The sequence below is a fragment of the Strongylocentrotus purpuratus genome, unplaced genomic scaffold (genome assembly GCF_000002235.5).
Source record: "Strongylocentrotus purpuratus isolate Spur 01 unplaced genomic scaffold, Spur_5.0 spur5_scaffold_1, whole genome shotgun sequence".
In the NCBI taxonomy this organism is placed as follows: Eukaryota; Metazoa; Echinodermata; class Echinoidea; order Camarodonta; family Strongylocentrotidae; genus Strongylocentrotus; species Strongylocentrotus purpuratus.
In genome coordinates, this window is record NW_022145594.1 from 40,199,171 (window position 1) to 40,215,023 (window position 15,853).

General features: G+C 39.9%; 1 protein-coding gene across 1 annotated transcript; it reads left to right on the plus strand.

Annotated features, from left to right (window-relative positions):
* Nucleotides 1-1,396: 1,396 nt before the first annotated feature.
* Nucleotides 1,397-12,885, plus strand: LOC105445716 (cytochrome P450 3A30-like). Its single transcript, XM_030978792.1, has 12 exons — nucleotides 1,397-1,432; nucleotides 2,135-2,187; nucleotides 3,123-3,219; nucleotides 4,588-4,704; nucleotides 5,485-5,573; nucleotides 6,001-6,149; nucleotides 6,736-6,878; nucleotides 7,767-7,958; nucleotides 9,957-10,177; nucleotides 11,227-11,364; nucleotides 11,788-11,950; nucleotides 12,626-12,885. The coding sequence occupies exons 1-12, from the start codon at nucleotides 1,397-1,399 to the stop codon at nucleotides 12,713-12,715; spliced, it is 1,488 nt and encodes a 495-aa protein (XP_030834652.1). The 3' UTR covers nucleotides 12,716-12,885.
* Nucleotides 12,886-15,853: the final 2,968 nt, after the last annotated feature.

The following is a 15,853-nucleotide window of genomic DNA, read 5'->3' on the forward strand; positions in this document are numbered from 1 at the left end:
GGGCATCCACATGTATCAAAATTGTAAAGAATTGCTACCCATCCAATTTTCAAAATTTCCCAAAACTTTTCATTACCTTTAAGCATTTTGCATGGAATTTCATTGAAAGTGCCGTGTATTATTACAGGCGTTTAGGATATAACCATAGTGATTACAGTGAACTTCCAAACCTTATAGCATTGTAAATATTACTGTCAGATAGAAAGGCTGAATTTAATGGGAAGATGTTCATTGGCAGGTCATGAGAAAAGAGGTTTTTTTTCATGAAGCTAGATGTCTTTAATATTTCAAGCCATACGCGACTGACTTAATGTAGGGGGGGGGTATATGCTTTGTGAGTGCCTTGTGCATGAATGTGCCATGTTGAGACCCCCCCCCCCTTCAGATTTCATTAGTTAATGTAGAAATGCCCCTTTTTTATTCCGAAATTCACAACTTTCCAGATCGATCCAGACAAATTCAACAGACACTCGTGTAATATTTGGTCGTTTTTCAGACGTAAATAATCATGTATGATTGATACACATCTGTAAAAGCCCCAACCAGCACCCACTTGCACAAACCCATACCCACACACACCCAAACCAGGCTTTGGCGCAACCCTATATCCACAATATGTGCAACAGGCTTTGAATAGCTATCATTTTTTTTTTAAATTTCTAACCCTTTTTTTTACTTTATCCTTGCCTAGATATGAATGCTGGACTCGTACTTACTGGTGGCGTCGTGGTGTGCCTTACGAGCCCTCGCTACCGGTTATTGGAAATCCCCTCTTTACATCGGTAAATTTGACAATGATTGATAAATTTCTGATCTTTCGATAATTGCTAGTCAAACGCTCTTCTCTCTTCTTTTCCAGCGCCATACTTTTTTCTTTTGCGAATTTCCTTTTTGTTACTTGTGCTACCGGTTCTTCTTCGTCTAAGAAGGCAGGAAAATCAAATAAGCAGAGTGGGGAAAGTTTGAATGAAATCGAAATAAAAAAGATAAGAGAGTTGTAAATCTTTGATTCTTATAATCACCTTACCCAAGGGCACTTCAAATTGGCTGAATCGGAAACGTCACTGTGACATTTGTTTTAACACACAAAATGACTAAAATGTAAAGTTTTCATATTTAATGACTCGGTAGGGCATTCTTTTTTTAGAGGTGTAAAATGGCAAAAGAAGATTATTATCTTCTGAGAGAACATTTTTGGCGCACAGGGGCTCGACCCCATGACTTTCTCATTTCCAGCCAGGTGTCTATTAAACCACCCGCATACCACTTCTCAACACCTTTACTTAGACAACTTGTGGCTCGGTGCGTAACGTAAGGTCTCAACAATAACTATCGAATATTGATCAGTGATAGCACTTCATTTCAAAAGAAATTACAGAATTTCTATTACATAGTGATGCCAGAGATGGTGAAACCATTGGGCTTCGACGACGTATTTTCCCGACCCACTCATTTGTTCTCCTGCCCTTCCAGCTGACCATGAGAACTCTCCTCCAAATTCGTTATACAATGATTAAGTATTGGGTTAAACCTAAAAGCGGACTAACTTTAGTCCATGGTTTAATCCACCGAATAAGTATGGAATGCCAAGTGTCCATATGAATATATTTTTAAATAATTTGATATGTCCCTGAATCACCACGATAACATAATTATATCATAGTTATATTGTAGTTTATTAATTATGTAATTACATTTTATTTTAATTTAGTGACAGATTAGATTATTCAAAAATATAGAAATATGGACACTTGGCATTCCATACTTAGTCGGTGGATTAAACCATGGACTAAAGTTAGTCCGCTTTCGATAACTAAGACAAATACATGATTGTATTGTTTTGTCATTTCAAGCGTATGGGTCATCATCTGTTCTCGAGCGTTGTCATGTTTGCACTTTCCTTTTGTTGGTACAGGGACAACAGGGAAGGGGAGTGTTTCACAAAACTTGTCATAAGTGACAAATGACACTTTTTGTTATAAGCTACTGAACTCCTTGCTTCTGATTGGTTAACAGCAGATCTGTCAGTGATTTTTGTCATTTGTCATTGAAAAAAGGGGTTGGGGCTGGCGTCAAGCAGCTCTTCTTCATGTTGCATCATTAAATATATTTTACTTGTTTCATTTGTCAACAGAAAATTCCAGAAAATTTCGTGGAGTGGAAAAAGAAATATGGAAAAGTCTACGGGTAAGTACAAGCGGATAATCATATTGACAGTAAAAAAAATGCAATCACTAAACAAGCCTGAAAAACACGAAATAAGAATGATAAACCACACAAATGTTAAATATCATTAACATGTAAAGCGAAATCACGAATATGAGCTTAAAGAGACAGGCTGGTAGATATACATGATGTATTATAGTACACGATTTGTTTTTATAAAGAGAAAGCAATTGGGTGGGGGGGGGGGGGGGGGGGGTATACATTATTACGGAAGCCTCGTGTGATGTAGCTCAGAGCCATATATACACAGAGTTTGGCCAACTTGGTTTTACTTGGTCACAACATGGCGTATACTCTTGTTTTGTGTGTGTTTGACCAACGAAGCAGAATTCGCCACGTTGTGTCCAAGTCGAAACTGGTTGGCTAAAGATCTTCTCATTAAATGGCTCTGCTATCAGCTCTCATTACAAGTTGTGTATAGATCTTTTACGTGAATTATAAAGAAGTCAAAAGTTCGCCATAAGATATATCCAAACGGTCTTTAAGCGGGAATTGCCCGTTGCTAACGGGGCGTCATTAGGGACTTTTAGATTCTGCACGACGAGAACGTGGACTGCCCTTTTAAGGCAATGTGATATCCTTTTAAGGTACTGGCAGTGACGTCACATTGCCTTAAAAGGGCAGTCCGCGTTCTCGTCGTGCAGAATCTAAAAGTCCCTATTAAATATGCTGACGTAGCAGTGCATCAACGACCGATGCAGTTTTGACGCACTAAGTGAGAGTGCTATTGCACACAAATGAATGGAACTTGAAATATTCTAAAAGGGAGTTGCATTTTTACCCGGGCATAAGCTCATTTCCTTAGCAGAGGTGATTAGCGCAAGCAATTGACGCAAGCGAAATAACGCCTACCGTGCAAGGGATTTGATAGGTGTACATCCTCTTGTTTGTTACAGGACGTATTCATTCAGGACCCCAGTCCTTGTTGTTGGTGACCCCGAGATGTTGCGTCATCTGCTGGTCAAGAGCTTTAACAGTTTCCACGACAGAGTCGTAAGTATTGCAAAGGAGTTTCACTTAAAGTCTGTCTGCATTTCTTTTAGCTATATGCGCTCCCCTATATCAATTAATGCCTAATCGGTACCCGTTGACCCCCCCCCCCATGATCCCCTTTTCTTATGTTAATTGAGAGCTGATTTGATGAGAGAACCACCTCTCAGTGACCATGCAGGGAGGTCTAATCCCTCCTGGCCAAACTAGTGCAGACAGGCTTTAAGAGAGACACAAAATATTACATGTAATCTTTGAATGCTTCAAAAGTGATGATAGATTTGAGCGAGGTTACACCTCAGGACGATCGGTACAACCAAACGAAACGTCGAGATAGAGCGTGGGACAATTTTTTTTATTTAGTTGCTCCACGAACATTTGAAAAATCGCACCCCTCCCTTGAGCGCCAGGGGGGGGGGGGGGGCACCACTGGATCCGCCACTGCTCAGTACTCTAATGGGGCGTCGCAAGAAAATTGCAATCAATTGCAAATCCCCCAAATCAAGCGTAAGTCTTGCGATTAATTGCAAATTTGCAAGTGATCGCAACTCAACTTTCTTGCAACGCAACGCTGGTAAGAGAGAGAGAGGGAGAGAGAGAGAGAGAGAGAAAGAGAGACAGAGAGAGAGAGAGAGAGAGAGAGAGAGGGAGAGAGAGAGAGAGGGGGAATAAAAGCTAGATCTAGTTAACTTAATTTAATTTTTAAAACTTTATTCCTAACAAAATCATAGGCATTTTTAGGAGACTAGTGGGGCGTTGCAAGAAAGTTGAGTTGCAATCGAATTTTGCAACTTGCAATCAATCGCAACTTTCTTGCAACGTCCCATTAGTCTGACAGGCAGTGCCAAAAGCTCTGCCAGTGAAAATCCCGACAAAACAAAAGACAACATAAGGGCAATTCCACGGTAACGGAAGGACACTCAGACAAGATTTTTGAACTTCAGGTTCATACTAAAAGAACTGTTTTATTAGTATAAGATGTGAAACAGTACAGATATAATACCTATATAAGTGCCTTTAATTCTCCCCCAAAAAATTGTCATTATAGTTAAGTAGTTTAAGAATGTGCATATTAATTATCTCGGTAACGGAAGGACATAAAAATGGACATGGTTTTTCCAGTTAATTAGTGTTTATCCAAACTTTGTGAAGTTGATGAAGCTTTCCACTTGACTGAAACACATTTTGTTCCCCATAGTTTAATACATACTAATAAAACATTTCTTTTAGTATGAACCTGAAGTTCAAAAATCTTGTCTGAGTGTCCTTCCGTTACCGTGGAATTGCCCATAAACCGACATAGCAGCAGAGCTGGAGTTTTTGTAAACAATTTTGACCCCTTTCCCTACCATTGTTTTTCCGTGTTTATAGAGTTTCCCGCAGATTCCAGAGGAGTTGGAAGGAATGGTTTCCCTCTTGGAGGGCGAGCGATGGAAGGAAGTGAGGAATGTCTTAACCCCATCCTTCAGCGGCTCAAAGATGAAACAAGTAGGTCTCTCTTTTATCATGTTTACACGGTTATTTGTTGGAATACAAGATTGTCGGATTAACTTTGAGCACGATGATGATGTTGCTAATGATGACGGTAATGGCAATGATGGTGGTGATAATGATGGGGATGGGGATCGATGAAGATGGTGATAATAATGATGATGATGTTGGTGGGGATGAAGATGATAATGACAACGAGGATGACGATGATGATGACAAAGAGGATGATGATTGAGGATTATGGTGGTGATGATGATGGTGATAGTGGCTGTGTTGGTGATGACGACAACAACGATGACGACGACGATAATGATGATTGGGATGCTATGACGATGGTATAGTGATTGTGATCATGATGGTGATGATGACATTGATACAGGTGATGATGATGATGGCGAGAAAGAGGAAACGGACATAAAGAAAGAGAGAGAGAGAGAGGTAGATATAGAGAGAGATAGATACGGAGAGAGAGTGAGTGGAGAGAGAGGGAGAGAGTGAGGGGAGGGAGGGAGAGAGAGAGAGAGAGAGAGACAGTGAGAGATAGAGATAGCCAAGCGGGAGGGTAGAGGGAGGGGGGGGGGGTTGAGAGGAGGATGAAAACTGTAAAGCTATTATGGGTTGCAGATAGAGAAGAAAGAACAAGAGAGGTGTGGAATTATACTCGTAACTACAATTAACATCAACCATAATGCATCTGCTGGAAGCCTCACAGATATAAACGCCCTCTGATTAAAAAAGTCCAGTATTACAGTTTTTTCATTCTCTACTTATTCACAGATGTCACATCTTGTCAACAATAGCGCAGATAGTCTCGTCAAGCATATCGGCATCATGCAGAAAGAGAAAGGACGCATTGAATTCCAAAGGTAAGTTCTGAAATTATATAATAATAATGATATCAATAATAATAACACTACTATTTCTACTACTACGATAGATATTGATAATGATAATAATGCGAATAATATTAATGATAATAATAATAATAATAATAATAATAATAATACAAATATTGATAATTAACTAATATATTTCTAACACATTATGAAATAATGTCGTTGAATAAGTTATTCCCCAGGTCTTCCTATTACTTTACCATGTTAATCGTATCCACATGTGTACGTATATATAAATATGTATATATAAACAGGTTGCCCTAAAACAGTGTTTACATGATGTGTACATCCACTTTGTCTCTTTCAGTTGTCGAAACACTGCTCGTACTTTCTCTTAAGCATGTCATTTCTAGTTTTGAAATTCAAAATAATTCGTTATTTTTCTTTTCTTTTGCAGCCTATTTGGGTCTTTCGTCATGGACACGGTTGGGAGCTGTGCTTTTGGTATCGACATCGACTCGCAGTCGGACCCCAAGAGTCCTTTTGTCACCAATGCTAAGAAAGCCTTCCAGTTTGATCTCACCAACCCGCTCTTCATCCTTGGAAGTAAATAAAATGCTTTTGCTTTATTTGAGCCTCGCTCAGATAAGAAGTGGTAAACTGAGAGGCATTAATTAAAGCCCCACTGTACAACTTGTAGCTATACTTGCGCCCTCTATATAGCAAACAATGCCTAATCAGTACACGTTGTTCCTACGTGGTCCCATTTTTCTTATGTAAATTGAGAGCTGATTTGATGAGATAACCATCTGTCAATGATCATGCAGGGATGTCTAATCCCTCCTAGCCATACTAGTACAGTCGGTCTTTAAATGACATCGTCTTTCCTATTACATGATACAATTTAAGTGAAATTTTGCCATCAAATATTTGGGGTTCTCAACACTTTACAGGTGCTTTAACATCACGATAATGTATTTTTGTTTAATTCTTGCTTGTCACTCGTTACGGAACAGCATGATGCAGAGAGTAAAATAAAATGTTTTGTAGGAAAAAAAAGAGAAAATATTAGTTTACTGGTATGCTATCCTAATGTCAAGTCGAAATTGTTATTATTTATTGTTATTATCATTTTCATCATTATCATTATTAATATCATAATTACAATTTCTTTCACATTTCTTTTTGAAAGCTCTCATACCAATATTGGGGAAAGTCCTGGCTTACTTCCGGATTGCCATGTTCATACCTGCTGACACCCTGGACTTTTTCAGGGATGTCAACGACAAGACGATCGCTCTGAGAAAGAGCAGCCCCTCTGGTCCCAACTCTAAGGTGATTATACAATCAAACTTGTTTATATCGACCGCCCAAGGGAAACACAAAAAGTGGTCTTTGTAGACAGGTTCCTTTAGTAAATGTTTCAATGAGAAACCATTTTCAAGGGAAACAAAAATTGTGCTTGTTGTAGACAGGTGGTCACTAAAGCAGGTTTGACTGTATTTGGAGTGTTCATGAGTTCACAACAGCAAATTAGCAATTGATTATTTTGTCTGATCATTTCGGCTTTCTGTTCAATCTTGTGATTCACGCCGATGAGGGCAAGACGAAAAGATTTAGTATTTCTGCTTTCGTCATTTTAATTTTTTAATTCATTTTTGCAGTACAAATATTATCTTTATTAACACTTTGTTATGATTTTCGAATCATTAAAATGAATTCAACAAATTAGCACAGTTTTGCGGCATTGGTGTCCTTTGGCAAGACATTAATTTACATTTGCCCTACTCGACACAGGTGAGTTAAAATTGGTACCTTGCAGGAATTGATTCCTAGATAGGCTACAGCGCCTAATAATTGTGGAGCGCCAGGGGGTGTTTCACAAAGATTCTTAGTCGAACTTAACTCTAAGTTGGACTTAAATATTATGGAGAGCCATTTGTAGCCTTATAATAAAATATATTCAATTCAAAAGTTTTTTTAGACTTTTCATAAATTACACATCAAGAACACGAAATCTCCATGATAATAGAAAATATGATTGATTTGAATCAACATTTTATGCCTTGAAAAATAACTTTTACAAGAGATAAGTTCAACTTAGGATCTTTGTGAAACACCCCCTGGAGTGTCAAGTCTGACATACATGAGCGCTATACAAGAACCCTCTATTATATAGTATCGCTTTTACTTTATAACATACCCACGAAACTATCTTCACAGAGGGTTGATTTCCTGCAATTGCTGCTTGACGCTCAGAAGCAAGAAAACATCGAGAAGGAATCCAAACCCGAGGAGGAGGAGGAGGACGATGACGACATTCATGCCGATCTGGACAAGCACCACGATGTCCAGTACCACTCGAGGGGTCTTGGCAAGAAAGCCACTCTGACGGACAATGAGGTCTTTGCTCAGGTAAGAGGCGGAAAAAAAATTGATCGCCAAAGTGATATTGAGTCGAAGCCCGAAGCCCTAAACTGTTTGTCTTAATTTCATGGTTCTTAGATGAAGTAAACATATTGCATATTCAGATATGAAAAACTAAACATTTCATGAACATTAGGTTAAGTTAAGTTTCTAGATAATCAACGAATTGACGCCTTGTTCAACTTTCGAAGTTCACCTAAAAGAACAATGTTCCCATAGTGTTTTCCCACAGATAGACCAATTAAAATGTTCCAATACCTCTCTGTGGCCATGCGCTAGTACTCCCGGTTCCCACTAAATAGCACTTTTATGAAGGCCGACTAGCAAGTTATTATTTATCACTATAAGTTTCTTACTATAATAATTCCGCTATAACCCTTAATACATCTAAGCAACGCTCAAAATACACGGGGGCGGTGGGCGATTCGCCCCCGTGAGCTCCACAATCGCCCCGTCAGATGGTTCACGGGGGCGATTGCAAAATTAAAAATCGCCCCCGTGGAATTATAAAATAAAGATTATCTTTTCTGATATAACTTTAACACAATATTGAGTATCAATTTTCAAACCTTAAACCAATAAAATGGAACTAATTAGATGGCGCTTTCTCTCCCATCTCTATGAGTATTACCGATACAAACAACAGAGCTCGCAGTGCAGCTGTAGTGCGGCCGTCAGCAGTGGCTATACTGCGCCGGTAGTACCGGTGTGCACGCTGCTGACGCCCAATATCTGCTGGAGCTGGAGACGATCGCGCAAGGACTGAAACATGGAGAAGTTTTTCGTTGTGAAAAGTGTGAATCCTCTGAAATCTGGTTATTCTAAAAGATTAGCAAATAATGTAACTCGACCAGTAAATCAATATTGAGAAGAAGATCACCAAAGATGTTGCAGGGGCGGATCTAGGCGGTTTAGGGGGTTTATATAACCACCCCCCTCCCCCCGTGGGCTGCCAAGTGAAAATGTGATGTGCATAGAAAAATGCTATCATGTGTCATTGTGTCCAGACCTACACAGTATTAGTAGATGTCAGTAGATGCCAGGAAAATATCACTAATTAACGGGGGTTCAAAATAGCGCCAAAAAATCACCTCGCCGCTTCGCGGCTCCTCGACGATGCTCCGCATGTTTGTAGATGCCAGGAAAACGGGGGTTCAAAATAGCAACAACAAAAATCGCCTCGCCGCTACGCGGCTCGTGGACGATGCTCCACATCGTATTTGGGTTACCCCCCCCCCCCACCCTTAGCAAAAAGCTAGATCCGCCCCTGTGTTTTGGAAGGATATGGTAAAAACTAAAAGTAAAGAAAGAATGTAAATAAGGTTGCTCCGAATAATGAGGAGGACATTGTGTGCAGAGCGGGAAGAAATGGAGAGAATGTCATCACGGAGATAAAAGTCAATAACACGTATGTAACAAGTAAATTTCTAAGAGGGAAAATGCCGACTTAAATAAATGATAATGATAAAATACCAAGGAATTTAGGAGTTTCATGGGTACCAATTCAATGAAAATTTGTATTAAAAAAGAGCCCCCGTCGGTACTAAAAGAGCCCCCGTGAGAGGGCTCACGGGGGCTCTTTTTTTTTGGAAGAGCCCCCGTGGACAAAAAATTAATTTGAGCCTTGCATCTAAGATGTCTCAAGCGCTTTACAGATATACTATTACCCCGGTCATTGGATTCAATACTTGCCCGCACACACTGTGCACACAATCTCCACTCCATGGGGAGCATTCCAGCCAGGCGTTACTTTACGCTCAAAAAATGTTTGACCAACAATGACGGTCGCATCCTACCGGGTACCCATTTAACATCTGGGTGGAGAGTAGCAAGTGCAGGCTAATATCTTAGAACTCGCGACCTTCGCATCTCCAGTCAAGCGCCTTAAACCACTCGACCACGGCACTCCTACTATCCATCCCATTAAATCTGTTGCCATTTTCGATTCATTTATTTCTTTCATTTCATCCCTTAAACCAAAATTAGGGGCTGCTCTTCTTTACTGCTGGCTCCGAGACGACCACCACTCTCCTTGGGTTCATCGCCTACTCCTTGGCCACCAATCCCGAGGTCCAGGAGAAGCTTATCGACGAGATTGACAGGGTGACGCCCTCTCGCGACAGTGTCGGGTATAAGTCTGTTGCCACAATGCCTTACCTGGACCAGGTGGTCTGCGAGACTCTGCGGATATTTCCACCTGCTGCCGTGTAAGATTTCTCTTTTTGGTCGTTGTAGCCCTACATTTTAGTAGAAAATGGCAAATATGGTGGCAAATTTTGGCAAGATATGAGTAAATTTCTTGCCAAACGACGTTATAGAGCCGGGCTGAGATTCGTAGCCTTAACCCTCTGAACCAAGATAGCACAAATGGTAGAGAACGCTTTACACACCAGTGTTTGTAAATTATGTTTCCTGTCACGGCATGTTCATCGGCTCTCTTTGGGCACATATCGAACAGATGGCATCACAAACTCTGTTTGATATAATGTGTTAATATTAAAGGGGAATTAACCTCAAACTACATTTTGATTTCAGTTTGTAGGACAATAAAAAAGTTATCTGAAAAATATATAAAACATCGTAAATTTGACGAAAGGGAGGACGTTACTCTTCTTCAGAATCCTTCGGCTTGCGTCTTTCGCGGCTCTGAGAATATTCAGAATGTTACCATTGTGTTTGCGCACGGCCCGTTCTGTGACATCGGCATGGAAACGACCGCTATCGCGTACGTACGTTTACCTGCTGTAAACTGTAAAATGATCACTGCAGATCGTTTTTCCTGTCGTACTTGTTTTTTGTCCAAAAATGTCTCCACCTTCACAGCTGCTACCCATAGCTTGAATATTTCATTGTGATTTTGTGGGTCTGGAAACCGATGAAACGATTTCCCCTTGATGTTCGAGGAAGAATTTTTTCAACAAAACACTTGGCACTATGTTTGACGTGTATTGCATATAACGCGCGCGCCGCGCTACATCAGTTCTCCATGCGATACGTCACAATCCGGAAGTTTTTAAGGAAAATTTCGACAAAGTGGCAATTTCCTTGGGGAGCAGACGACGTCGTAAATATGGCAAAGTAGCGTCTCTTTATTGTACTTGCAAAACGACATTATTTGTCCTGCATCAATGCTTTTCATATCAAATAAAACTTTGTTTTACTCTTTATGTCATAATAATCTTCATAGTCGAGAGGTTAATTCGTCTTTAAGTTAAAAAATAAAACAAAATAACAATTTATCTTAATATGTTCACAGCTCCAACAGGATGTGTAACGAGACCTTTGTACACAATGGATTAATGATTGAGAAAGGAACCCAAGTCTTCATTCCTGTCTACACCATCCATCGCGACCCGGACTACTGGCCAGAACCGGAGAAGTTTGTCCCGGAGAGGTATGTACGACAGCAGCTTCATATAATTATGGACGGCAACCAATGCCATAAAGTTCGATCCATAAAATATGTCGACCTTCGTTAAGGAATCTACAAAGTTCGATCACCCTTTTAAAAATTAATGTACATGTTATTTGTGATACGTGTACATGTACGCCAATATTTTACGAAATTGGTTCTTACGATGCCAAGAAGTAGAGCCGCATCCCTATTTTTTGTACCGGGGGGGGGGGGGGGGGGCTTTCTCCATCCCAAAAAGGGGTTTGACGGTGCCTTTTGGTAGTACTCTTCTTATATGTTTTAATGACAAATGGGCGTGGAGCGGGTGGGGGGGGGGGTGCTCGTACCAGTCGCACTCTTATTCCTAACCTAAATCCCTCATTGGTAATTATTAAATAATTTGTACGTTTAATAATATCGCAGGTTCACCAAAGAAGCCAAGGCCAAGCAACACCCGCTCGCTTGGCAACCTTTCGGAGCCGGTCCTCGCAACTGTATCGGGATGCGTTTTGCTTTAATGGAGACCAAGATGGCCGTCGTGCGCGTATTCCAGAACTACCGGCTCGAGACAAACGCACAGACAGAGGTAAAAGAAAAACAAACAAACAAACTTATAACAAACATCCATGTACAATGTGAAAGATGATTTGATAATAAATACAAAATAAAAATATAGGCTAATCTCTTTCCCTCATGAATTTTCATGCACAGTACACAATCAGAGACACAAACTTGACTAACGAATTCCGAGAATTGTATTTATGGATGTAATGCATTGCATAAAAGGAATTAAAAATCTGTCATTGTTGTTGTTGTTGTTTTTGGTGCATGATATTTTGGCGGGCCGCATCTTATCGTCGTGGGTTGCTTTTTAAGACCCAGGAATCTATATACAAATTTAGTCATCTTGTCATAAGAAAGGAATGAATAAACTATAATTTATACAGTAGGCTTGCGGGTGCACCATGAGAGAGAGAGAGGATTGAGGAGTCCTGAAAAGGACTCTGACTCGGTAATCTTTCTTGGGGGTGTGTAGTCCTGAAGTCCAAGTGTAGTCCTGAAGTGTAGTCCAATTACCGAGTCAGAGTCCTTTTCAGGACTCCTCAATCCTCTCTCTCTCTCTCTCTCTCACACATGGTGCACCCGCAAGCCTACTGTATATCTACATCACCATGCAAGCCGACACTTTCAAGCAGCATACTATACTTTATTCAAAATAATTGTTATTTGTGTTGTTGTTGTTCATTTCTCTTAAAATCAGATTCCTCCAAAGTTCAACAAAACCGGTTTTCTGACTCCGCCCAACGGGATTACACTCACGGCAGTACCCAGGACTGACAAAGTTGCCTAATGACGATTCCCATTCAGTCAATGTAGCTTGCATGGAAAAACTGTCGACCTGAAATGATCGGAAATAATAAAAAATCAATAAACTAAAAAAAAATTCAGTTTGATAGAATACGGGTAATATACAACAACTACAACAACTACTACTACTACTACTACTTCTACTACTACTACTACTACTACTACTACTACTACTACTACTACTAGTAGTAGTCTACTACTACTACTACTACTACTACTACTAGTCTACTACTACTACCACTACTACTAGTCTACTACTACTCCTTTACCCATGCTGGGATGAGGCCTCCAATATAGGAAAAACAACAGCGCCATTGTTTCTAGCTAAAGTAGATATTATCTCGGCTGCTCGAATTTAAACTGTAGAATTTTAGTATTAATCCTACCGTGCATCTGCGTCGAATGTAAATAAACCGGTTTACTAACACATTTAAATTGTATGCAGACTTTAGAAACAAAGGTTGATCTTGACAACCTGAAAGCTTGCCCGAGGCAAGTCCGACATAGCGACAAGTAATGTATGCAGACTGGATTCCAAGTATTGTAGTTCATTCAATAATAACAAGTTGATAGAATAACTCGTAACTAGGTCTCCAAGAAAGAAACATTCATTTCCAAAATATTTGTTTAGCGTCGATATATCTACCATTAAAGATAGCATTCTCCATTTCCAAGTTTATTGAATAGTTTGGTCCAGTACCATTTGATGTATTATCCTAAAAATATATTATGAGCGAAGTCTTATGAATATCTGTGTTCACTCTTAGAAATATCATTCAACGCTTTGAAAACAAAATTCTTTAATCGTAGCTCTTTTGTATCTGTATATCTAGAAAAACAAAAAAAACAATCACAATTAAATGTACTAACGCACTTACTTTTGTTTCGTTAAAATGTAATTCCTTTTCAATTTTTGTGTTTTGTGGGTGCATATGCATATATGAGGGGCATGTGTGAAAAGGATTTTGATGAGTTCAGATTTTCTGCCTCTTTTATGATCGCTTGTTTTGGTGTGATACAATTAGACACACACAAAATATAAGAACCGTAAACATATACGGTAGATAAGGAGATTGAGAAATATTCCACGATTGAAGAGAATAGCAGCGATATAGTAGAGAGAGAGAGAGACAGACAGACAGAGAAAGAGAGAGGCATACAGAGAGAGAGAGAGAGAGAGAGAGAGAGAGGGAGATAACAAAAAGTGAAAAGAGAGGGAGAAAAGTGAGAGAGGGAGAGAGAGAGAGAGAGCGTGTGTATGTGTGCATGGTAGAGAGAAATGGGGGGGGGGGGGCGTCAGCAAATAATTAAATCTAATCTCCTTTTCTCTAAGCTTATAATAGCCTTTTAGTATCATTTTTTTTTTGGTAAATGCACCGGCATCCAGTTTTAAAATTTATCTTATCTTTCTTATGCAAATATGCAAACAGTTTCAAGGTGACATCAACCACTCCAACAATGCAAACTTATCTCTTTCACTGGGTCCTTTTCTTTCCTTCTTGCCCATCTCTCTACTGTTTTCACACTGGCAATATTTTGCTTAACCCAAGGGGGGGGGGGGGTCTTAGCCCCACCTACAGTACGGGGTTAAGCCTATTCCACTTTCTGTTCAGACTGGCTTTTACCAAAGTGGGCTAAAGTTGGCTAACCCCACCTATAGTACGGGGTTAACTAACCCTGCAAAATAGCAGGGCTAACTCCGCAATTGTGGTGCTAACTCCTGCTAACCCCGCAATTGCGATGCCAAGCAAATGAATGAGAACAGAAACGAAAAATAGTCCGGTACTACGCAATGGAGCGTATCGCAGTTGGCCAGATACGAAGTATGTCCATATTAACGTCCGGGGTTAACGAATTGCAGTGAGAACAGCGTGAATTGTCTTATTCCGGAATAGGCGCTAGTACGGGACTAAAAACAGCGTGTGTGAAAAGCCCCCCAAAATAGTCCGGGGTTAAGCAAAACCAGTCTCTCTCTCTCTCTCTCTCTCTCTCTGGCTGTCTCGCTTTCTTTATCTTCCGTCGATCTCTGATTCTCTTCCCTTAGGATCTTCATGGTTATATTCGTATCGTAAATGATGGTCATAAACGAAAGGTCGATTAGTTGAACTCGAAATGATCCCTATCAAATTTTCGATTTGTATTAGAACTTCATTTCTGCACAATCGCCATATTAATGCTAATTTATCATGATTAAGAGTTTCACAAATATTTTGCAACCATCTTTCCTTGGGCTTTCAGACATGAAGTACCCGACAATCTATGATGTCTAATACATATAAATTCGAAATCTGACAGGGATACACAAATATAAATAGATAAGCATATTCGGAAACACCTGGCAGTTCAAAAACGTTACGAGCTATATTAATATCATTATTTGATCCTGCATAAAGTATCATAATGCGGAGCATGATGTGAGAAAATGGTAGGGAACCTATTACCTAAATATTTAGAAGAAATGCCCCCCCCCCCCTTCCTGAAATAAAATTAATGGTCTATATTTTTCTATCTAAGAATGATGCAAATGCGATCCACTGTTAGATCATTCGCTTTTTAATCATTCTGCTTGGGGACCGTACAGCATCCAAAATGACATTCTAATGCATTTAACGTACTCAATATGTGCGTCTCTGTTGTTTCACGTTTTATTTTGTTCATAAGTTTTAATCGGGTAACCTATAGGGGTACAATAATAGCGTGGGGGGGGGGGGGTGGGGGGGTGGGGGGGGGGGGGTGGTGGAGATGGGGGCATGTGCTCCAGACCTAACATTTGCTACGTTCGCAGGTTCCGTTCATCCTTTTCAATCAGGGCCATAACAATCAGGTGCATTGAGAGTTCAAATACAATTTGCATTTATCTCATAAAATTCTTGAAGATCGATTCTATACTCGTTCTACATGACTGTACGTGACACAATTTCAAAAGGGTAGCAAACGAGAGAGATAGATAGAGAGAGAGAGAGAGAGAGAGAGAGAGAGAGAGGGAGAGAAAGAGAGAGAGAAAAAGAGAGAGAAAGAAGAGTTCGGGCGGTAATATCTGCACGATCATGACGATCATGGTATCATAAAGGCATAAAATCACAGATACGTGGGCTCTAATTTTGCCACAAAAGTTATTTTC

Bases quoted from the DNA above. Each gene is read 5' to 3' on its own strand.
- LOC105445716 (XM_030978792.1), top strand. From the start codon at position 1,397: ATGCCAGAGATGGTGAAACCATTGGGCTTCGACGAC. The intron at 11,365-11,787 runs GTATGTACGACA...ATAATATCGCAG, and splicing joins GAGAAGTTTGTCCCGGAGAG to GTTCACCAAAGAAGCCAAGG. The intron at 11,951-12,625 runs GTAAAAGAAAAA...TCTTAAAATCAG, and splicing joins AGACAAACGCACAGACAGAG to ATTCCTCCAAAGTTCAACAA.